The 23,509-nt window shown below is 46.4% G+C and overlaps 1 protein-coding gene across 1 annotated transcript in view; it reads right to left on the minus strand.

Annotated features, from left to right (window-relative positions):
* Positions 1-23,509, minus strand: part of UBE2G1 (ubiquitin conjugating enzyme E2 G1) — a 72,477-nt gene that overhangs the window by 38,341 nt on the left and 10,627 nt on the right. Inside the window, exon 2 of the mRNA XM_030296088.1 lies at positions 1,200-1,302. Within this exon, the coding sequence (XP_030151948.1) occupies positions 1,200-1,302 (103 nt within the window). The remainder of the gene's footprint in view (positions 1-1,199; positions 1,303-23,509) is intronic.

Raw genomic sequence — 23,509 nt, forward strand, 5'->3', positions numbered from 1 at the left:
CATTCACTTTCAAATGTCCCCTGTCTGTAAAGAGAGCTTTCGTACTATTCTTCCTTTCTGATCTTATACTCTAATAAACTTTTACCTGCTGTTAAAAAAAAAAAAAAAAAAAAAACAGTAAATATTAGTAGCTTTAAGTTAGTGTGCAAACATTCAGAGCAGAAAGTAAGACTGTGGTCTTTGAATCTAAAATGTAGGACAGAAGGGGCGTCTGGGCGGCTCAGTCAGTCAAGCATCTGACTTCACCTCAGGTCATGATCTCACGGTTCGAGGGTTCGAGCCCTGCATCGGGCTCTGTGCTGACAGTTAGGGGCCTGGAGCCTCTTTGGATTCTGTGTCTCCCTGTCTCTCTGCCCCTCCCCCACTCACACTCTGTCTCTCTCTCAAAAATAAACATTAAGAAAACATCTTAAAATAAAATGTAGGACATAAAATATTTAAGAAATCTCATCTCCTTTTCCGTTATTTTTTTCATACCACTACATTCTGTTTTCTAACTGACATTTGTTAATTAGGAGTAACTAAAAGTGGTTAGCTGTAACAATCGCTTTTATAAAGTGGGAAAAGGTAAACACTGGTTCATTTGAGGGTCAACACATCTTGGCTCTGGTCAGTTTTCTGGGGGGACCCAACTGAAGAGTCACTAAACCGATGACTTTGAAAGTTCTCTCCCACGTGAAGATGCTGATGTGTGACCTGTGTCCTGAAAGGAAATCTCCCAGGTTAACACGACACTGGAATCAAATGGACAAAGTGCTGATGGTGGGAAAGCCTGATCTCTGAAATTACGGGGTTCCCTTTGGGGGTGAGGCACAGTAGGAAGAGGCAGAAACATTTCAGTCAAGAATTCTCTTCTTTCTCCTATCCTGCCAATATTAACCCAATGTATCTGAGAAACAAGTAAAAAATACATGATCTAAAAGAGGCTTTACCTTAAAAATAGCTTTTCTGTAATAAATTTATTCCAGGTATTAAAAACATCTACATTTCAGAAACTATTATCTATTTAAGAAAGCAGCAGGCTTTAGACACTAGAGTTTCAGGCAGAACACGTAAGTCCTATACATGCTCACTTGATACAAACAAGTTCACCTAACCACAGCCACTCCATCTGATCTAAACAATTTCACTTCAGTTTGCCAAAACAGTTTATACTTCAATTAAGAGAGCTATTTTAGTGTCAGTTACATGGTACTTACTAAAGTGTGTCAGGGGGACCAATGATAAGGACTTCCCATCGGTAAAGGTCATTGTCATCTATTAAACCTGCTGAAAAGCCTTCCACTGGATTTTTGTTGAGTTCTGTGGGGGAAGAAAAAAAAACGGATCAAAACTTTTAAGCACATAATTTTCACCCAACAGATAAATTACAGAACGTTAATACCATGTTATAAATTCTACGCTATTCGACGGATATACGTGGATCCATCAGCAAAATGCTACCTGACGGCCAAAACGTTTCCATTTCTGTAGCACAAGGAGGCCCACAGGGAAGCAAACATGACCCCCCTTCCAAACCTCTTATTCCCGCCCTGGACTCCAGCTAGATTCTCACCCTCTAGGTAACCCTACAGTGGTAGACAGAACTTGTAAAGACACAGGCATCCAGGCCCACCCTCCCAGATCCCGGCTCAGAGGGAAGTCGAATCAGGCTTCCACTGTGGTCTTTAGGGTGCCCTATTAGAAGCACCAACAGAGGACCTCATCTGGTTCACTGGAATCCCTGAGCTTAGCCAACCCTCATGTACACCATTCTCTGCGTGTCTACTTGACAAGCCCTCTGTAACCCTGGGGATGCACATCTACAGATGGGGTTCCTGTGGCCCAGCAGACTCAGCATGTGGAGAGCAAAGACCCCACGTGTCTGGTTTGTGTCACCCCTTTGGCCAGCCAGAACTTCTGGCACACAGGAGTGGTCTCACAACAAGAGCTGGGGCCCTACAGAAATGGCAGTGGCATCGTGAGATTCTTCTCTTCCAGAAAGAGTGCTCTGGCCTGGAGAGAGGATGACGGAAGCGAAGGACTAGGGAGGCCAGAGGACGCAGGCCAAGAAGGGAGCTCAGTGGGCCAAGTGAGGAGGAATCCACAGTCTGATGGTTCCTGGAGACACCGGGCTTCATAATGACCTACTGATGGTATATATTATGTACGAATTTTCAACAGCTTTAACGAGGTATAACTGACATTCGGTAGGAATGCACATTCATAAATTGTAAAATTTGACACACACTGATACACCTACATGCCTATGAAGCAGTCAACACAATCCTGGCAGTAAATATCCACATGCACTGTATATAGAAATCACCAACGGAGAGCTCAGACGGGGAGCACGGACTGGCTCTGAGAAGTGGCAGCCAAGCCCTCATGAGAGAACAGGTGGGAAGGGATGTGCTGGGGGCCTGAACAGGTGTTCTGCCATCAGACTCAAGAGTTCGGCCTGATGGTAAAAGAAAGCGTAATACAACCAGAATGCTATACACGAGACTGAACAGTGTGTCAGTAACCAAGACCTCAAATTGTGAAGGAATTAAGGAGGTGGTGTTATTTCAACAGCTAGGATCTAACACCCCAACGCACCAGTGAAACACAGAGCCAAAAGTCACATTTTATTTATATTTAAATATGAATGGAGGCACCTGGGTAGCCCAATAGATTCAGTGCCCAACTCTTGATCTCAGGGTCATGAGTTCAAGCCCTGCACGGGGCTCCATTCTGGGCATGAAGCCTACTTTAAAAGGGGGGGAAGGGAAGGGTAGCGTGCCTGGGTGGCTCAGTCAGTTGGGCGTCTGACTCCTGATTTCGGCTTAGGTCATGATCCCAGGGTCGTAGGACTAAGTTTTGTGCTGAACTCTACGCTGAGCACGGGGCCTCCTTAAGATTCTCGCTCCCTCTGCACCTTCCCCGCACACACGAGCTCAGTCACTCTCGCCCTCTCTAAAAACAATTATTTACTCAAAATTTGAAAGATTTTTTCATAAGCCTAAATTTTTGCCTAAAAGGCCAAGTAGACTTTATCTAAAGTTTTAAATCGTACTATATCTCAAACCAAAGAAATGTATGCTTACTTTAAAAAAAAATTTTTTTTTAACGTTTATTTATTTTTGAGAGAGACAAGAGAGGCAGAGTGCGAGCAGGGGAGGGGCAGAGAGAGAGGGAGACACAGAGTCCGAAGCCGGCTCCAGGCTCCGAGCTGTCAGCACAGAGCCCGACGTGGGGCTCAAACCCACAAGCTGTGAGATCATGCCCTGAGCCAAGTTGGACGCTCAACAGACTGAGCCACCAGGAGCCCCTGTACATTTACTTTTAAACAGCTATTTTAAGGCTTTTTTTAAAATTTTTTTTTAATGTTTATTTATTTTTGAGACAGAGAGAGACAGAGCATGAATGGGGGAGGGGCAGAGAGAGAGGGAGACACAGAATCGGAAGCAGGCTCCAGGCTCTGAGCCATCAACCCAGAGCCTGACGCGGGGCTCGAACTCACGAACCGTGAGATCGTGACCTGAGCTGAAGTCGGACGCTCAACTGACTGAGCCACCCAGGCGCCCCTAAGGCTTTTTTTTTTTTAAGAAAGATACTGAAAATGGAGAGGCCTGAGACAGGAACTGCATTTTGTTTGTGTGTGTGAGCAGTCACTGAGCGTCCACACTGCTGCAGACATGCTGGGGCAGTGACCGCCGGGGGGGGGGACACAGTCTGAGCTAAGGGCAGTCACGGTCTTTTCCTGGACAAACGCTGTATTTCTCAGACCATTTTCTTCAACACTGTTTTCAAGTCTTGTGGAAGATTCTACAGTTTATCCAGAAACCATACTCTTGCTGCATTTTCCATGTTTTATTAATGGAGGTGGGTAAGCTCTGAAGTCAGCATATGTGGTCAAAATTACCCTTGAGACTTTGCTTTCGGGTCCCATGGAGTACATCACTGCTTCTCACTCCGGTCAATGCATCACAATTTCTAAAACTCTTCTGCACACTCTCTCCGTGCTTTTCTTCTACAGGAGCGGTTATGTCCACTGTCTGTCTCAGGTAAGTAAGGCTGAAGCAACGGCGAAGAGGCCCGCTGTCTCACTTCTGGCCTGGCTTCTGACCCTAGTGTGGGCCTCCAGGACCCAGACCCATGGGTATTTGACAGGCTCTGTCACACACCTTTACGAATGCTGCCTTCTTCCACCAGGCCTTCCCTAAATAATTTAGCAAATAATCTTCTTCCGGCTTCTGCTAAGTTCCCAGTAATGCTACTTTTAGTCGGCACTACGTTGCCTGTCGCTCGACCGCCGCCCCTGCTTCCCACGGAGGTAAGCGGGCACAGCAGACCACAGCAGGTGTGCCTGAGTGGCACAGTCACTAGGCGGGGCAGGGAGGACGCGTGGTCATCGTGAAGATACAGAAAAGGCTTCAAAAAGGAGAGGAGACATCTCGAATGGGACACAGGCTGCAGGCTGAGACGGGGGGCCCGTACACACCCAGAGGTGGGTAGACGGCTACAGCAAAGGGGGCCAGACGGGGAGCAGAAGAAGGTCGGAGGCTCGGCAGCGAAGGGTCTCGTGGGCCCTGGAGCCAGAGGGCAAAGACAGGTATTAGAAGGTGTGTGTTTTGTTTTTAAAACAACGAAGTGACCATAAGATTCACATTTTCAATTTTTTTTTCAACGTTTATTTATTTTTGAGACAGAGAGAGACAGAGCATGAACGGGGGAGGGGCAGAGAGAGAGGGAGACACAGAATCGGAAGCAGGCTCCAGGCTCTGAGCCATCAGCCCAGAGCCCGACGCGGGGCTCGAACTCACGGACCGCGAGATCGTGACCTGGCTGAAGTCGGACGCTTAACCGACTGCGCCACCCAGGTGCCCCAGATTCACATTTTCAGAAACGAATGGTGCCAAGTGTGAAAGATGACCCAGAATAAGGCTGTAGTGGTGACAAAGAAACCAAACAAAAAGCAAATCACGAAAGTAACCCTGGAAAGTGCGCCGGGAGATGCCGGCGGGAATAACGACGGGAAACAGGGCTTTTAGCAGAAAGAATCAATCAACCCAACTTGGTGACGTGGGGATTGAAATAACATGTCAAAAACGACACGGAACCCCTCAGAAAGTTCAACGCAGAGTCGTCGTATACCCCAAGACACCCAGGGTCACGTACCGGACGCGGCTCCGAGGGCAGAGACGGCAGGTCCACAGAGACAACAGAATGGGGGCGGGGGGGGGGGGCAGGGGGTGTGCATGAGGGGCGTTCGCGGGGCACAAGCACCGTTCTGAGCTAGAGAGACGCGGCCTGCGCCAGCACTGCGAGCACGCCGAGGACACTGAACCTCACAACAGCTAACTGCGCGTTACCCGACGTCCCGTCACTTTTTAAAAGCAACAAACGGGCTTCTCTGCAGAGCAAGTGGGTCTAGAAGTCTGTTCATTCTCAGAAATGGGACGTCGAGGAACGAGACAGAGACGCTGAAGACCCGTGAAACCCCGCTTTCTGTTCCTCTTCCCGCTCCTGTTCCCGCTAGGACCTGCACCCCCTCTCTCCACAAGCCTCAGCATGCAGTGTACGTCCTCCTCGTAGGGGACAAGGAGTCAGGGACTTCTCAGAACAGGTCACACGGAAGGAAGGACCGGGGGAGAACGACCAGAGGAAGCCATCTACGCGTACCCCAGACCACAGCCGCTGCTCTGGGGAGTAACACCCGGGCCCGGTCTTTGCTCCAACCTGCTCCCGGATGCCTGACAGGGCACGTGCACCGGACCACAATCCTCAGTAACAACCCCTAGGCCCCGAACAAAGACGGGATGCCCTCTCCTTTCCTTTCTGAGTCTCCCAGACACTGTGCCTGCACCTGCCTACTGTCTGTAGCTTCAAAACTCTGCCGTCCCTCCTGCCGGCTCACGTTTGACTTTGATGCCGGGCAGCCAGGGACCCTCTGGGCCCCCAGACTCGGCCTGCCAGCATCAGGAAGTTGTGTTAATTTGAGGGGCGAGGGAGAGAAATGATGATAGGATTCATTTGAAAAACACACGGCCACAGTATGTTTTGTTTTGTTTTAATTCTTAGCTAAAGAGAGAGACTTGGGGGTTATCAGAATATTATTGATAACTTAAGTCATAAGACTGATGGTATCACCCATGGGTGAGCCTAAGTGTGAACCCTATGTAGAAGACCCAACTGAATACCACTATTGTGAGGATTAAAAAAAAAAAAAAGAGGCCACAAAAGTGACTAAGAAGGGGAAGACAGAGAAGCAGGAAGAAACCCAAGAAAAAGCTTTATCAAAGAAGCCAAAGGAGAAAGTTGCCCATAATAAATACACACTACACAGGAAATAGGAGGTCTAAACCAGGGGTGCCTCAGTGGCTCAGTCCGTTAAGCATCCGACTTTGGCTCAGGTCATGTTCTCAGGTTCACGGGTTCATGGATTCATGGGTTCCAGCCCCGCATCAGGCTCTGTGCTGACAGCTCGGAGCCTGGAGCCTGCTTCAGATTCCGTGTCTCCCTCTCTCTCTCTGCCCCTCCCACACTCGCACGGTCTCTCTCTGTCTCTCTCTCTCTCTCTCTCTCTCAAATAAATATTTTTTTAATTAAAATTAATAAAATAAAATAAATCCGCTGGGTTCAGTAAAAAGAAGGTCAAGGGTGCCTCAGGCGTAAATGGTTTCAGTATAACGGTAGCATGTGGGCCAGGCAAACAACACCGAGTTGACAAAAAGAAGGTGAAGGAGAAAAATACAAGTGGAAACTTTCTCTAGAAGTCCAAAAGTCTGTGGATGGAAAAGTGTAGTAGCCATGCAGAGATAAAAGCCCAGCAAGCTTTTTAATGGGAAAGGCCAAAGAAAGAGGTTTCAACACCCTATCTGTGTGGACAGGGATATGTCTTCACACTACATTCAAATCCAGATGGACTACAAGATATAAATAACCAACAAAACTTAAAGAAAATAAAGAATTTTGTTACATAATCTTGGGTTGGAGGTGGCTCAGGAAGGCCAAAAAACTCAACAGTCAAATTATACTACGCAAAGTATTTTAAATCCAGCACAATAAAGCCTCAATACACAGGCCAGAACAGAGAGACTATTTGCAACATTACAGGTAAAAGGCTAATGTTCCGAATACAAACGAAAGGGGAACACACAAAGGGTACCAGTACATGGCGGGAAGGACACAGCTAAGAACACAAAACTCTGGCTGGCGGAAGACACACACTTCGCAGAAGTGCCCGTGGTTGGGTTTCTGCCTGAATCAGAGAAGTTTTCGATGGGGCAAACATGGAAAGTTATCCTTCTGAACACTACCTGGACACAATGAGTTGGAAAGAGCTCTCTTTCCCACAAATCATGAATATGAAAGCAAAATTTTAAAGTTCTAATAAAACAGGCAAAACTAATGATTAGTATCTGAAATCAGGACACTAGTTGTCTTTTTTCTCTCTCTCTCTCTCTTTCTTTTGCAAGGGGAGTGAGGGTAGCAGTCGGGGAGAGTTTCAGGGGTCCTGGTAATGGCACGCCGCACAAAATACGTATGTACTTTCCTATGCTTCACCTTTTAAAACTCAGTAAATCCCGGAGTGTCCCATCGCTGTTAAATGAGAGCTATGTACACCTGTGGTGAGTCTGGGACTCACTGGGGGCCAGAGCGGTCTACAAAAAATGAACAGAAAGCAAACCAAGGCTTTGGGAAAAAGGATTTGCGTAGGCAGAAGTCTGGGAACTGACGCGCGAGCAGCAGACTTTTACGACACAGTCATCATTCAAGGATAAAACTAAAGGAGAATGGGGAGAGCACACGAAGACTAAAAACCTCTAGGAGCACCTGGCTGCTCGGTCAGTTGTGCTTCTGACTCTTGATCTCGACTCGGGTCAGGATCTCACGGTTCGTGAGTTCGAGCCCCATGTCAGGCTCCGTGCTGACAGCGTGGGGCCTGCTTGGGATTCTCTCTCTGCCTCTCTCTCAAAGTAAAATAAATATTAAAATAAAAACACAAATGCAAACTCTACAGTACTGAATTCAAATTGCAAGTTTCAGTACTTTAAAAAAATTCTGAGTTCTGTCCACTGAAAAGGTCTAGGAAAGACGACCAACCCGGTACAAACGTGCATCCCTACTGCCCAGGATATGGCTCCAAACAGGATGCACCACCCACAGGGAGCGGGAATCTCCAGAGAAACGGCTGAGTTCAGGTCTGGGGCGGGACATGTTCTAGGTTCATCTCATACTTACTAAATAAAAAGGAAGCTGTCAAGGGGCGCCTGGGTGGCTCAGGCGGTTAAGCGTCCGACTTCGGACCAGGTCATGATCTCACAGTTCATGGGTTCAAGCCCTGCGTCAACCTCTATGCTGACAGCCCACAGCCTGGAGCCTGCTTCAGATTCTATGTTTTCCTCTCTCTCTCTCTGCCCCTCACCTGGCTCGTGCTCGGTCTCTCTCTGTCTCTCAAAAATAAACATTAAAAAAAAATGTAAAAAGTAAAAAAAGGGGCACCTGGGCGGCTCAGCGGGTTAAGCGTCCGACTCCGGCTCAGGTCATGATCTCATGGTTCGTGAGTTCGAGCCCCATGCCAGGCTCTGTGCTGACAGCTCAGAACCTGGAGCCTGCTTCAGATTCTGTGTCTCCCTCTCTCTCTCTGCCCCTCACCTGCTCGTGCTCGGTCTCTCTCTGTCTCTCAAAAATAAACATTTAAAAAAAAATTAAAAAGAAAAAAGAAAGACAACCAGATATTATGTGTCCCCTGATAAACAAACCATTCAGGAATGTTCACCTCACTTACCAACCTGAGCTCGTCCACACCCCCAGACACAATCACCAATTTACAGAACACACAGAGAAATATGGTTACGGACACCCAAGGACACACATGACCAGCAGAGACCACACTGCAGGGCCTGGAAACTCAATAAACACACCATGAGGGAAACAAAAGAAAGAACTGAACTCAAACTTAAAAAAATTTGCAAATTTACTTAAAACAAGTAAAAATTTGAAGACTAACTGGCCATTAGACAATAGTAAGACGTTACTATCACATTAATAATATTAATTATTGATCTTTTAAAGTGGTAATGGTAATCTGCTAGCCCTTTAAACCCCATTTTTAGAGATATATTATGGAATATTTACAGACAAATGATGAATGATGTACGATGTTTATGAAGTGCTTCAAAATCACGGGGGATGGATAAAACGTGACTTCTCACAACCTTGTAACTGTTGAGGCTATGTGAGTCCATGGAGATTCACTGTACCCATCAGTTTACTTTAGCATTAATATATGTTTACAATTTCTCTTAGTAAGCTAAAAAAAAAAAATGCTAAAAAGGCAGTTATTGTACTCTAAAATAATGTTTTATCATTTCTTTTATCAATCACATGAAAATACACCTTCACTGAGCCTCTGCAAAAATACGAGGTCAACATTCAAAGACCCAACTATACATTTTATACTTGACTCTCAGGGCAATGTGCTGCTTTCACTGTAATCCACTTTGCCAAGCCCAACGGTTGACTAACCCTACGGCTGACAAAGCCAAACACAAACTGGTACTCAGAGCCCGGCACGGATTCTCCTTGGAGTCGGGGTGGCTGTGGCATCCTGCTCCAGGGAATGTGTGCTCCCGTCACACCTCAGATAGCTGTGAGGCGCGTTTCTCTGAAGTGACGATTTCTACACTGGCTTCATTTTGAACCTTGGAAATCACCAACAGAACCTTTATCCAGATACTAAGTGTCAACATGGTTTGTTTAAATCGTTTTGACCTTATTATAAGAATAAACGGCCATATTAATTTTAAAAATTTAGATCAGTACAAACCAAGTCACTTAAAATTAACAGAGAAAACATTCATTTCCCCCAAGTTTCCATTAGTTAATCAATATTGACAAGGGTAATGTATTAGCAAAAAACTGCAACAGTTTCTTTATGTTTTGTCTAGATTTTAAGAGGCATCAAGTTAATCATCTTTACAGTTTTGGGCAAACTAAGTTTGCTTATTAAAATGAGATTTTTTTTTCTTTTTTTTTAAATTTTTTTTTTCAACGTTTATTTATTTTTGGGAGAGAGACAGAGCATGAACGGGGGAGGGGCAGAGAGAGAGGGAGACACAGAATCGGAAACAGGCTCCAGGCTCCGAGCCATCAGCCCAGAGCCCGACGCGGGGCTCGAACTCCTGGACCGCGAGATCGTGACCTGGCTGAAGTCGGACGCTTAACCGACTGCGCCACCCAGGCGCCCCATTTTTTTTTTTAATTTTTTTTAACGTTTTATTTATTTTTGAGACAGAGAGAGACAGAGCATGAACGGGGGAGGGGCAGAGAGAGAGGGAGACACAGAATCGGAAACAGGCTCCAGGCTCTGAGCCATCAGCCCAGAGCCCGACGCGGGGCTCGAACTCCCGGACCGCGAGATCGTGGAGACCTGGCTGAAGTCGGACGCTTAACCGACTGCGCCACCCAGGTGCCCCAAGAGATTTTTTTTTTCTTTACACCCTGCCATGGGCTACAGAGCTAGGTGATTTCCTAACCTGAAACATTTCCAACCACTTTCTTTTGCCACGTTTCAAAAACAAGGAATAGGGAGCAGAGAAGCAAAACAAGCCTGAGATCACATCTCTCGCAAAGATGTTGCCCATGTGTTTCCGAAAAGATGCGCGTGGAGAATTCTGGACCACATTGCTGGAACAACACTCGAGGAAGCTCGGCTACCTGCAGTACCGCCCCTCGACATCTTCCTCACACACTCAGCTGAGCTTTCTTGAACACGGGGTCCTAAGCAGATCGCTGCTTGTGCTTAGACCAAGAACCGCAGCCCTCACACATCTCTGACGGGATCTGCGACCCTCACGGGACACGGAGTCAGGCCTTGAGTCCGCCCTCTGCGGTTTCACATAAACCTCCACCTACTTTGTTATGTTTGGGGACAAAAAATTATACATACAGACAAGATTTGGGAGGGCTTTTGAATTTCATTTCACAACAGAAAATCTGCACCCCAGTTTTGGGGGCACGAGTGTGGCAGGACGCCCGGCAGACCGAGGCTGGATGTCAACTCTCCCTCCCGGTTTGTCGCCCTCCTTCTTTCCGTCTTTCTTCCCTCCTTCATTCCTCTTCCTCTCCTTTCCCTTCGTCTCTCCCTCCCTTCTTTCCTTCCCTTGTCTCATTTTCCTCATCTTTAAGCCTGGTCAAATCCATGACAGTGTTGCAAGTCAAACAACATACTCTGCAAACCTGCTCTCTTCCTTTAAAACTGCTCACTGGGCCACAGACGATAAAAAGAAGAGTCAACGTTCTTCAGAATTTTGCGGTTCGGAGAAATACTACCCACCCCCCCCATCCAACACTTCACAGCCACCTATTTATTTCTAGTAGGAACCGTCAAGCAAGGCCCCGATACGCGGGCCCAGAAGAATGAGTGAATGAACACGATTCAAGCCAGGGGAATGGGATCTTCCAGAGGGTTTTTCAAACTGGAATTAAAGAAAAGGAGTCCCAACCCAAGGGGAAGCTGTGCCATAAAAGCCTAAGAGCTGCCGACAGCCACAGCTCCAATCTCCAGGAGCAAAGAGAGGCGGCATGAGAAAACGCAGCCAACATGGAGGTGGACGAACAGGGCTAAGCCACAGGAAGAGAGTTCTAGCTCCCGACCCCCGGCACCACTCCTGCCCTTCATAGCTTTGGGGAAGTCAAATTTCCTTGCTCACCTACACTCATTCTAGCTCAATTCCTAGCCCTTCCAACGGAGGGTGCTTGTTTCTCCTTTCAAAAAGTTGTATCTCCGAGCTGGCATCCGGTGGACGGTGTCAGCCTCCGCCCCTCGCCCTGAAGGTGGCACCGCAGGGCCGGCCCTCCCCTTCCCTTTCACACTGAACCACATCACTTGGGGGACACGGATGGTTCTCGTCAGGGACAGCAACACATGATCACCACCCCTGCCCCCAACCCGCCAGGGCAGGTGGACGAGGAGGAAGGCGGTCCCTCCCACCACCAACGCAGGGTGAGAATCATTAACCCTTCACTGCATCCTGATTTTCTTAAGTGTTGCTCCAGGCTTCTGGGTATAAAATTTTCAAGCACAAGTTTTCCTTTACTTAATATATAACAGGTCTCGCCTCCTTATCTCCTTACTTTTGCACAATAAAACTAGGTAAGCTACTCTACTTCATGTATCAGTACAGGAATTTGCTTTCTTTTGTCTTCACCTACCCCTCTGTGGCCTCAGCAACCTCAAAGGGAGGGTTCCCTCTCCTTACCATCTCTCCTTGTCATCAACTGCGTATAAAGAAATTCACAGTGAGGCGCCTGGGTGGCTCGGTCAGTTAAGCGCCTGACTTCGGCTCAGGTCATGATCTCACAGTTCGTGAGTTCGAGCCCCGCGTCGGGCTCTGTGCTGACAGCTCAGAGCCTGGAGCCTGCTTCAGATTCTCTGTCTCCCCCTCTCTCTGCCTCTCCCCTGCTCACTCTCTGTCTCTCTCTCCTTCAGAAATAAACATGATAGAAAGAGAGAGAGAGAGAAAGAAAGAGAGGGAGGGAGGGAGGAAAAGGGAAACAAAAAAAAAACTTTTTTTAAATCTCTTAGCATAGGGATGCCTGGGTGGCTCAGTCAGTTAAGCAGCCAACTCTGGATTTCGGCTCAGGTCATGATCTAACAGTTTGTGAGTTCGAGCTCCGCGTAGGGCTCTGTGCGGACAGTGTGGAGTCTGCCTGGGATTCTCTCTCTCTCCGTCTTGCTCGCTCTCAAAATAAGCTTTAAAAAGAAAAAAATCTCTTCGTATAATAATGAGGTTTTTGGAGTTCCATTCCAAGTCACTTCAAGTTTCCTTCAACCACCTAATAAAATCCAGAAAGACTTCAGAAAGAGTCTCAAAGAAGTTACTGCAATATGATATCTTCTTTTTTAATGTTGAGAAACACAGCACACACAAGTGGGGTACAGGGCAGAGAGAGAGAGAGAGAGAGAGAGGGATAGGGAGAGGGAGAATCTAGAGCAGGCTCCACACTGTCAGCATGAAGCCCAACATGGGGCTCCAACCCACGAACCCCATGACCGTGACCTGAGCCAAAATCAAGAGTTGGTTATTTAAGGGTCTGAGCCAGCCAGATTGCCCCGTTTGATCTCTTTTTTAAACAAGATCTAAAACGAGGCCCCTGGGTGGCTCAGTTAGTTAGCATCTAACTCTTGGTTTCAGCTCAAGTCATGATCTCACAGTTCATGAGTTCGAGCCCCACGTTGGGCTCAGCACTGATGGCACAGAGCCTGCTTGGGACTCTGCCTCTACCTCTCCTCCGCTTGTGCTCTATCTCAAAATAAATAAACTTAAAAAAAAAAAAAAAAACCACCTTAAATTGACTCTATTCTTTTTTAAAAATTTTTATGTTTATTTTTGAAAGAAAGAGCGTTAGTGAGGGAGGGGTAGAGAGAGATGGAGACACAGAATCTGAAGCAGGCTCCAGGCTCTGAGCTGTTAGCACAGGGCCCGACACGGGGCTGGAACTCACGAACCGTGAGATTATGACCTTAGCCGAAGTCAGACGCTCAACCGACGGAGCCACCCAGGTGCCTTCTTTTTTCAAAAATTAAAAAAAAAAAAAAAAATTTAATAGGACAGTCAGACATGTAAACTATTTCCAATTGGGGGGAACAAACAGATTTCATAAAGAAAAAGACGGAAATAAAGAAACTAAAGTATACAAAAATAAAATAGAAATAAAAATAAATTAAAAGAAAGAAAACAGGAAGAGGTACTGAGGACTGAGGCAGATGGCCGCTGACCATCTAGACAGAAAGCAGGTAGTTCTTAGGCATTTAGGGAGGTGCTGCATCCAAAGTGAACTCTCTCCTCTGCTAACCAGTGGTTTCCCTTAACTACATCCCACTGGCTTCAAATGGGTGAGAGGAGACAATTTCACAAAGATGGTTCGGAGAACACACCAACTGAGCCATGTATTGTCCCCTTCCAAATGGGATCTCCCCTACCCCACCCCCAATCACCTTGATAAACTCCACCCTCAATGTTACAGAAGGGTGTGGGACTTGGGACCAAAGGCACCTGACATTTACAGCACCCAAACTCTCACTGTTTACTAAAGCTGGCAGCCAACTTTTACAAATCTGAGACACCAGCATGTAAGAACCGTCAAACTGAACTGCTGTGTCCTTAACTCTTTCTTGTTTAGAAAGAAAGAGAGAGAGAAAGAAAGAAAGAAAGAGAGAGAGAGAGAAAGAAAGAGAAAAAAAGAAAGAAAGAAAGAAAGAAAGAAAGAAAGAAAGAAAAAAAAAAAGAAAGAAAGAAAAGAAAGAAAGAAAGAAAGAAAAGAAAGAAAGAAAAGGAAAAGAAAAAGGAAACAAAGTAAGCCACTTCTTAGGACATTAGCAATCTGAATAAGCAGCTTGGCTAAGTTCCGCTCCCAATCATCAGGGAGAACTCTGCACAGCACCCACCCACCCAGCGCTCAGGTGCGGCAGCAGCACGAAGTCCTTTCGTGGCCTTCCACAGCCTTCCTCAAGGTGAGAACGCGTAGGCAGGCATTTCATCCCCAAGTGTTTATATCAGTGTAGAATACACCCCGGAGTTTAAAATAAGTTATTGTGGATATGAGCTAAATTTTATTTAGTGAAGTCCCTATTTACACAGTTTTAAACTGACTACAGCTGCAAACATTTTGTATTCTGCTAATCTGGTAGGCAAAAATGTAACTGTTAAATGATTAGTGAGGTGAGCTTTATTTTATGAGCTAATTACAATTAAATAACATGCGGTGCTTGTAATTTACCTTTTTTTAAGATTTTCGTTTTTCTTAATTAACTTATTAAACAAAATTATCGGGGCAGGTGGATGGCTCAGTCAGTTAAACGTCCCCGAGTCTTGACTTCTGCTCGGTTCATGACCCTAGGGTTGTGACTCTGAGCCCCACGAACTTGGGATTCCTTCTCTCCTCCTCTCTCTCAAAATGAATACAGTCAAAATAAATAAACAAAATAAGTAAGTCTTAAATATTATATTCAGATATACATCTTAGCCCTCATTTCTCACTTGAAGTTGATTTTCCTGGATTTTTCATATAGATCTTCCTTGATAACACATTTGGTTTCCTTGTTTCCATTATTTGTGTCTTACTTTTTGTCTTTTTTTCCCCGTATTGGCCAAAACTTACTTTAAAAATGTGATTAACAGGGGTGCCTGGGTGGCCCAGTCAGTTGAGCGTCTGAGTTCAGCTCAGGTCATGATCTCACTGCTCGTGGGTTCGAGCCCTACATCGAGCTCTGCGCTGACAGCTCAGAGCCTGGCGGTGCTTCGGATTCTGTGTCTCCCCCTCTCTCTGCCCCTCCCCACTCATGCACTCTCTCTCCCGCTCTCAAAAATAAATGAACATTAAAAAAATTTTTTAATAAAAAATAAAATCTTTAAAAAATGTATGACATACTTCTTTTTGTTATTCCTGACTTTTAAATATTCATATAATTAGTACTGATTTTCAACAACTATTAAAGATTAAAGCATTTTTATTCTTTTCCTACAGTTCTAAATTGTTTTTTTTGTTGTTGTTGCTGTTCGGTTTGTCTTTAAAACGTGAAGAGTAAGGGACGCCTGGACGGCGCAGTTGGTTAAGTGTTTGACTCTTGATTTCGGCTCAGATCTTTGTCTCATGGTTCATGAGATCGAGCCCTGCATCGGGCTCCATGCTGACAGCTGGAGACGGCTCAAATTCTCTATCTCCCGGTATCTGTCCCTCCCTACGTGCCTACATGCAGGCTCTCAAAATAAACCCTAAAAAAAATTTAAGATAAAGAATGAAAGCGGGTTTTTTTTCAAATGCCTTTTGACATCCATGTGTATTACTGCGGATCCACAATCACATGGGTGTATTTGTTGTTTAGGGGTTTCATGCACAGCCCTAGCAGTAACAGGAATGCATCACGGGCGCATCCCTGACAAGAGTCCCCTTGGTCACTCACTGTTCTGCAGGGTTCAGCTCGTTAAGATTTTGCTGAGGATGCTGGCATCCGTTCTGGGGTTGGTCCAGAGTGCTTTTTCTTTTTCAACAAATGTTTTCATTTGAGTATAGCGGACACACAATGGTACATTCGTTCCGGGTGCACAACACGTGACTCACCTCTCTGAGGTGATGCTGTGTTCACCAGTGTAGCTCCGACCTGTCACCATCCAAGGCTATGACAGTATCATGGACTATATTCTCTATGCTGTGCCTTTTATTTCCGCGGCTTGTTCATTCCCTGACTGGAAGCCCGTGTCTCCCACGCCTCCTCACCCTCTGCCCATCCCCTCCACCCCCCAGGGCCAGAGTATTTCTGTGCAGTTAGACTTAGCTATCAGGGTTATTAATAGGCTCAAAATGAAACAGAAAGCTTTACAATTTGTATGATGGAGTAATTGAAACAAAGTGAGAGGAGTATCAGAATAAACCGGTCAATACAACATGCTAGACAAAAACAGGCTCTTTGGGAATTTATAGAACCGTCCACTGGGGGGAGAGGGGAGTAAGTTCAAAACTTTTCTCACATTATACGTTTATACATTACATAAGCTTTACTAAATAATTTATCTTTTATCTTTTGTTGTTATTGCTGTTCTCTAGCTGGACTAAGCAAGACCTGAAATGCAAAACTCGTGCAACTAAGTCAGAATGACAGCTTTGTGTACGTAGAAACGAAACAATAGAAAAAAACGACTGGGGCGCGCTCAGTCAGTTAAGCATCCGACTGCTGATTTCTGCTCAGGTCATGATCTCTCGGCTGGTGAGTTCGAGCCCCGCATAGGACTCTCTGCACTGACAGAGTGGAGCCTGTTTGGGATTCTCTCTCTCCTCACTCTCCCTCAAAATAAACAAACTTTTAAAAGAAAAAGAAAAAATTACTAGGGGTGCCTGGCTGGCTCAGTTGGTAGAGCATAAGACTCTCGATCTCAGGGTCGTGAGTCAAGCCCCACACTGGGCATAGAGCTTACTCAAAAAAAAAACAAAAAAAAATGACTAACATATGACCAGATTTTAATGTACTTTTGGTGCATGTAACAAGTACCAAAAGAAAAGGCAACGCACAAAGTAAAAACTAGGACAGGACGCTACATCGAGCGCACCCTACACAATGTTGATTCTTGCACCTACCACCATTTCCCCAAGTAGGCCCGGTCCCCACCTGCCACAGGGAGAAACACACGCATCAGGCCAGGCCGAGATTTCTTCCCAAGAGGAAGAGGACATGTGTGACCAGGTGGAAACAGCAGTGATAGATTGCTATTAGTCCACTCTCTGGTGCATCTCCCCATACCTTAAACTCCTCTTCAAACCTTTCCCTAGGGTGGTACTAACATGATGCGTTTTGAATTCTAACTACTCTTTACTTTATTTGTATGTGCTTTTTGTGTTCATTATAATCATATTAGCAAGACGAGAGAACGCTGCTGCATCATTAGAAGTGGAGTGAGTGGAATGAGTGCAACATGAACTTCACTGGAAGGCCTATCACACGTTCCAGTGACGTCCACACTGAGCAGAGTGGCTTCTAAGAAAACAGGATGTCTTGTGTAAATACAGGTGAGCGTGAGCAAAGGCCCAGAGGAGCACAGACCTTCAAACAAAACCCCCGGACGCGATAAGGTGCGTTAAGAGAACCAAGACAGGAGCGTGACCGTGACCACAACCTCCCTCTACCACGCGGAGACTGTTTCCACGCCAGACAAGGCAGATGGGCAGGCGTGGCCACTGCTCTTCTGAAAAGTAAAGGAAGACTCCGGACAACAGATGTATAACCAGAGTCAGCAGGGACGCCACCGAGCACCGTGTGGACACCACGACAGGCATTTGGTATCTTCGAAGGGGTGAGGGCAAGAACAGAGAAGAGCAGGGTTCCACAGAAAAGTCAGTTGCAAAGCAAGCTCCGGGTGGTCATTTATGAACAGTGCAAGAATACGCAAGTTAAGCATCATTGAAAAGCTTCTGCGGACAGTGAGGTTACCACAAATTTTCCCAGTGAATTGTAGAAAGCTACTAATAAATATGGTAAGAGTTGGAAGCAAATTTGTAATCCCGAAAATAGGCTTTTTGGAAATCAAAGCCATCTTATACTTTCATTTCATAAGAAAAAATGTCAGGCTAACAGCGCTTAAACACAGAAAAGTTACAAGAGAGGCTACCCTAAAGCCTGTGGGTATGCTCTAAAAATACAACACTTAAGACAATGTTTCAAAATATTTTTTTCTATACATACTTTTTTAGTATTTTGGGGGGGAAATGGGGGGGCCGGCACTCTTAAAAAGCATGTTCTTGGGGCGCCTGGGTGGCGCAGTCGGTTAAGCGTCCAACTTCAGCCAGGTCACCATCTCGCGGTCCGTGAGTTCGAGCCCCGCGTCAGGCTCTGGGCTGATGGCTCGGAGCCTGGAGTCTGTTTCCGATTCTGTGTCTCCCTCTCTCTCTGCCCCTCCCCTGTTCATGCTCTGTCTCTCTCTGTCCCAAAAATAAATAAACGTTGAAAAAATAAATAAATAAAAATAAAAAAATAAATAAAAAGCATGTTCTTATTTTTATAACCAGAAAATGAAGCGATTTCCATGGCAGGAGAGGTACTGGGTCTAGTCTCAGCCTACACGCTCTCCCTTCTCAACCTCCCCATTTCCTAAAACAACCACACAGGCTCAAGAGTTCCTCTTTGACCATCCTTTCCATTTAGGACCAGTGGCTCCACGTAAATAAAGACCATCTAGTCCCTGTGCCTGACTCTCCCTCCCTCCTTCCCAACTGTCCCCAGCATCTCTCTACCTCAGCATTACTACCATTTAACACCATTAGCGTAGGTCTAACCCGAAAATACAATAAAACCATCCCAACTGTTTCCCACCCATACAGAAAGCTGTCCTCTGTATTTACCAGAAGGATGTGTTTTGAGGATGGTATTTATTATATTCAAATAGTACCTTCCTTATGAGGGAAGGCATTCAATGGCAGGGGCGGGGCGTGCCTGGGTGGCTCAATCCGTTAAGCATCCAACATCGGCTCAGGTCATGATCCCATTGTTGAGGAGTTCAGGCCCCACATCAGGCTCTGTGCTGTCAGCCTGCTTCGGATCCTCTGTCCTCCTCTCTGCCCCTACCCTGCTCTCTCTCAAAAATAAACATTAAAAAAATTTTTTTCATGAAGGAAGGCATTCAAGAGAAGTAATTTTCTGACCTCAGTAATGCGTAGACTCTTCAGAGCATATGGCTTATCTTAGCATCTCTATTCCATAAACTGTGTAACTGATCAAATCTGCCTCTAAATTTTGGCTGTGAGAATATTTAAGAACAAAGAATTGTTTGGTATGTATTTTTATCATAAGCTAACTCTAATGAATACTTGATGCCTGTTTCCATTTTTTTCCCTTTTGTTCCCCCCCCCTTTTTTCAATGTTTATTTATTTATTTATTTTGAGAGAGAGAGTGAGCAGGGGAGGGGCAGAGAGAGAGGGCAAGAGAGAATCCCAAGCAGGCTCCGTGTTAGCGCAGAGCCCGACACAGGGCTTGAACTCACGAACCACAGCTCTCCCTTCTAATAATCGATGTCAACTTTCCTAAACTTGTTCATTTACTCAAAAATTAATGTGAGTGTGTGCTAGATACCGGAGACACCCCAAAGAGCAAAAGAGCCGCTGCTCCCTGTGGTCGGGAGAGAACAGTCTTACGGGTCCTTCTTTTTGGCGGGGAAAGACGGCCAACGAATCTAAAGTACGCTGCTAAGTGGCGATGCCTTCTGGAAGAAAAGCACCTCGGTGTACGCGAGGAGAGCAGGACGGGGCTGCGCAGCCTGGAGCGCACGCACACGCTGAGGGATTCCAAGCATCCCCATAAGCCATCACAAGCCACTTTTTGAGTAAGAGAGAAAAAACGAGCAGTCCAATCAAATCCTCCAACTACAAACTATGTAAGCAGCCCTTTACTTCATACTTTCCCTACTCAAATACCTTTGTGGATGCACAACGATGTGAATGACGCAACGCGACTACATCCACTAAACAGAGCCCTTCGAAAGGGCGAAACCCCCTCCCCTCATGATGGATCACCAAGTTCCTCAGACGAAGGAAGTTCCATCCTGCTGCTGTCAACGGCAGGCTTCAGGAACTACACTCCCCCCCTTTCCCGCTTCCCTCCCTCAGGTTTGGGAGCCCCTTCCCCTGCTTTCGGGTGCCCCCCCCCCCCCAGTGCCAGCCCAGCCCAGAACATCCCACCATCTGCCCTTTTCTGTCTGCTCACCTGCCCTCGCCCCGGGCACCCACACACACTGAAGCCTTCCAGTTCTAAGGGTGCCTTTTCCCGAACTTCTGAGGGTTTCAGCAAGGCTCAACCTGGTCCCTCCCAAACCGTTCTTCCATCTGACTTCCCATCACTCCCTCCCCTGCCCTCACCCAGCCTTGCAGCTATAACCTCCCTCCAACCTGCCTCCCACAGACGTCCCCCAGGGTCTGTTTCCCAGCGACCCAACCCGCAAACCACCACCAGATTATTCTTGCTCACACAGAATTCTGGTCCTCTATGACCGACTTCAAAACAAATCTTTCCATCTTTATCTCTTACCCTATCCCCTGCCCTGCACCCCTGAACACACCCCCAGGGGCGCTCATGATTCCACACCACTGAACTCCTCTTAAACCAGATCTGACCTCCCTCCTCAGGCCAACCCCCCATCCTTAAACACAAATTCATACTTCAACGGCCCCTTACCTCTGCTTTTGAAAGCATACCAAATCTTTTCTTTTTTTTTTTAATGTTTATTTTTGAAAGAGACAGAGCGCAAGTGGGGAGGGGCAGAGAGAGAGGGAGACGCAGAATCCGAAGCAGGCTCCAGGTCTGAGGGGTCAGCACAGAGCCCCATGTGGGGCTCAAACTCAGGAACCGCGCAACTGTGAGATCATGACCTGAGCCGAAGTCCACGCTTAACTGACTGAGCCACCCAGGCGCCCCAAGAACCCCTTGCTTCCTAGTAGGTGGACTCACAGCCCCTACACCTATTACCTGCTGTTCAGTCCATCCTAACCATTCAGTGCCAAGTGCCCCTGGGAGCGGGCATCCTGGGGGCACAGCTCTCAGGTAGGGACGGAGTTTGGGGGACCTAACGCAGACAGGAACGATGGATGAGTCTGAAACCCCCCATACTGTCCAGTCCAAGGAGAGGGGGGAGGGTGGCTGTGGCCAGGATGCCCCACGTCTCCCCGGTCCTGATTGTGCATTCCCCCTAATTCCTTCACTTCGCAGCCAGAAAGTACCCGGGACCAGAGACAATTGCTAGGGATCCTTTTTTTTTTCTTTTAAGCGTATTCACTTATTTTTAATGTTTGTTTATTTTTGAGAGAGAGAGAGACAGAGCATGAGTGGGGGAGGAGCAGAGAGAGGGGGAGACACACAGAATCCAAAGCAGGCTCCAGGCTCTGAGCTGTCAGCACAGAGCCCGACACGGGGCTCGAACCCACAAACCGTGAGATCGTGACCCGAGCCGAAGTCGGACGCTCAACTGACTGAGCCACCCAGGCGCCCCATGAAAACTTATCAGACCTTAAAGAGCTGCCTCAAGTGTCAGAGCTTCCTAAAATCTTCCCAAACCCAGAATATAAGTTAAGTTGTTGGCTGTGATCCCTGGCACCGTGTATTACCAAGTTTGCCATATTCTGGCTACATAAATTACTTTAGGTTTGTTTTTGTAACTCAATTATATTGTAAAATGCTCAAGGAGAGCCATTAATTTGGGGTAGTGGAAATGTAAGAAGTCACCTGACTGCTCTAACATCTGAACCCTCAAGCATAAACCTCACACTTTAAACAACCAAGCTATGTACATGATTTCATACAGCACTTGCTGATTCACAGAAAGTCTGTATTAGGTACATCACTGTTCGCCAAAGCCACATTTAAACCTAGGCAGTTCCGGGGCGCCTGGGTGGCTCAGTTGGTTGAGCATCTGACTTCAGCTCAGGTCATGATCTCGCAGTTTGCGAGTTCGAGTCCCGCGTCAGGCTCTGTGCTGACAATTCAGAGCCTGGAGCCTGCTTCCGAGTCTGTGTCTCCATCGCTCTCTGCCTCTCCCCTGCTCATTCTCTGCCTCTCTCTCTGTCAAAAATAAATAAACTTTAATAAATAAATAAATAAACGTAGGCAGTTCCAGTGGGTGCACAATCACACTGGACTGTAATTACTCAGAGCGTGGGGTCTGAGAGCGGCAATTAGGAACAAAATAGTTCTAATTCTTGTCCCAATACGACTCGGCTTCAACAGGCACTGCTTTCTAGCTACTTCTCTTAACCCCCTTCCTTCATAATCCTGCACAGAACAGACAAGTTGAGACCCTTGCCTGGTGTCCAGAGTGGTGCTTTCAGACTTCGGCACTCAGGGCTCCCTACTCTAGACGCGCCACCAGGCTCTCCAGGAAACGTCGTCCCGCGCACCAGGGCTCCGATCAGGCCTAGCTAATGACATACACCTATTGCCGTATTCTTCGCAGCGCACCTCAGTAACACGGTCCTGTTTTATGACTTCAGCTGAAGTAGTAACCATTTGCTTATCCATGCTCTAGTTTGGTGGTTTTAAAACTTCACACAACTATTTCTTCACCTGAGTTGCAGTCACAACCTGCGTCATATGTACCTCTTAAAACCACGTGTCACACACACACACTATATACACAGACATACAGCATAAAAGTAAAAAGGACAAATACTTGAAATAACCGAAAAAAAAATTTTTTTAAAAGAGGCCTTGAAACAACTGAATTTTTTGTTCAAATTATATAAAATCCACCCAAAGAGATCTACAGATTGAATAAAATCCTTATCAAAATTTTGAAAACCCTTTTTACAAAAGAAGATAGACCCTTCCTAACATTCGTAAGGAGTCTCAAGGGACTCCAAAGTAGCCAAAACAACCCAGAAAAAGGACAAAGGTGAAAACCTCAAGACTCGTATTTTCTAAGTTCAGAACTTCCTACAGAGCTGTGATACTCCAACCAGTGTAGTGGTGGCACAGAAAGACACACAGGCCAAAGGATTGGAATAAAAGCCCAGAAACAAACCCTCGCACAAATGGCCACAGGATTTTCGCCAAGGGGACCAAGACTGCTCGCTGGGGACAGGACAGAGTCTTCCACTGACAGCGCTCTACAGAAGTGCCAGAGAAGGGGAAAAGATCGATCGGACCTCATCAGAACGAAAGCCTATGCGTCAAAGGGCACTCGCAGAGCGGGGGACACCTGCAGATCACCTGCCTGACCCGGGACTGGCATCCAGGACGTGCAAAGTTTATACACGTTCACACACACACATCAAAGCTCAAAAACGGGCAAAGGACTTGAACAGACACATCTCTGAAGAACACACACTGAGGGAAGCACGGAAAAGACGCTCAACATCACTCACCACTAGGGAAAAGCAAACCAAAGTCACAAGACGACAGCATTTCACACGGATTAGGTTGGCTATCATTTTAAAAAAATAATAACAACAAAGTAACAATTACTAACAAAGATGTAGAGAAATTGGGAGCCCTTGTGCATTGCT

The sequence above is a fragment of the Lynx canadensis genome, chromosome E1 (genome assembly GCF_007474595.2).
Source record: "Lynx canadensis isolate LIC74 chromosome E1, mLynCan4.pri.v2, whole genome shotgun sequence".
Taxonomy (NCBI): domain Eukaryota; kingdom Metazoa; phylum Chordata; class Mammalia; order Carnivora; family Felidae; genus Lynx; species Lynx canadensis.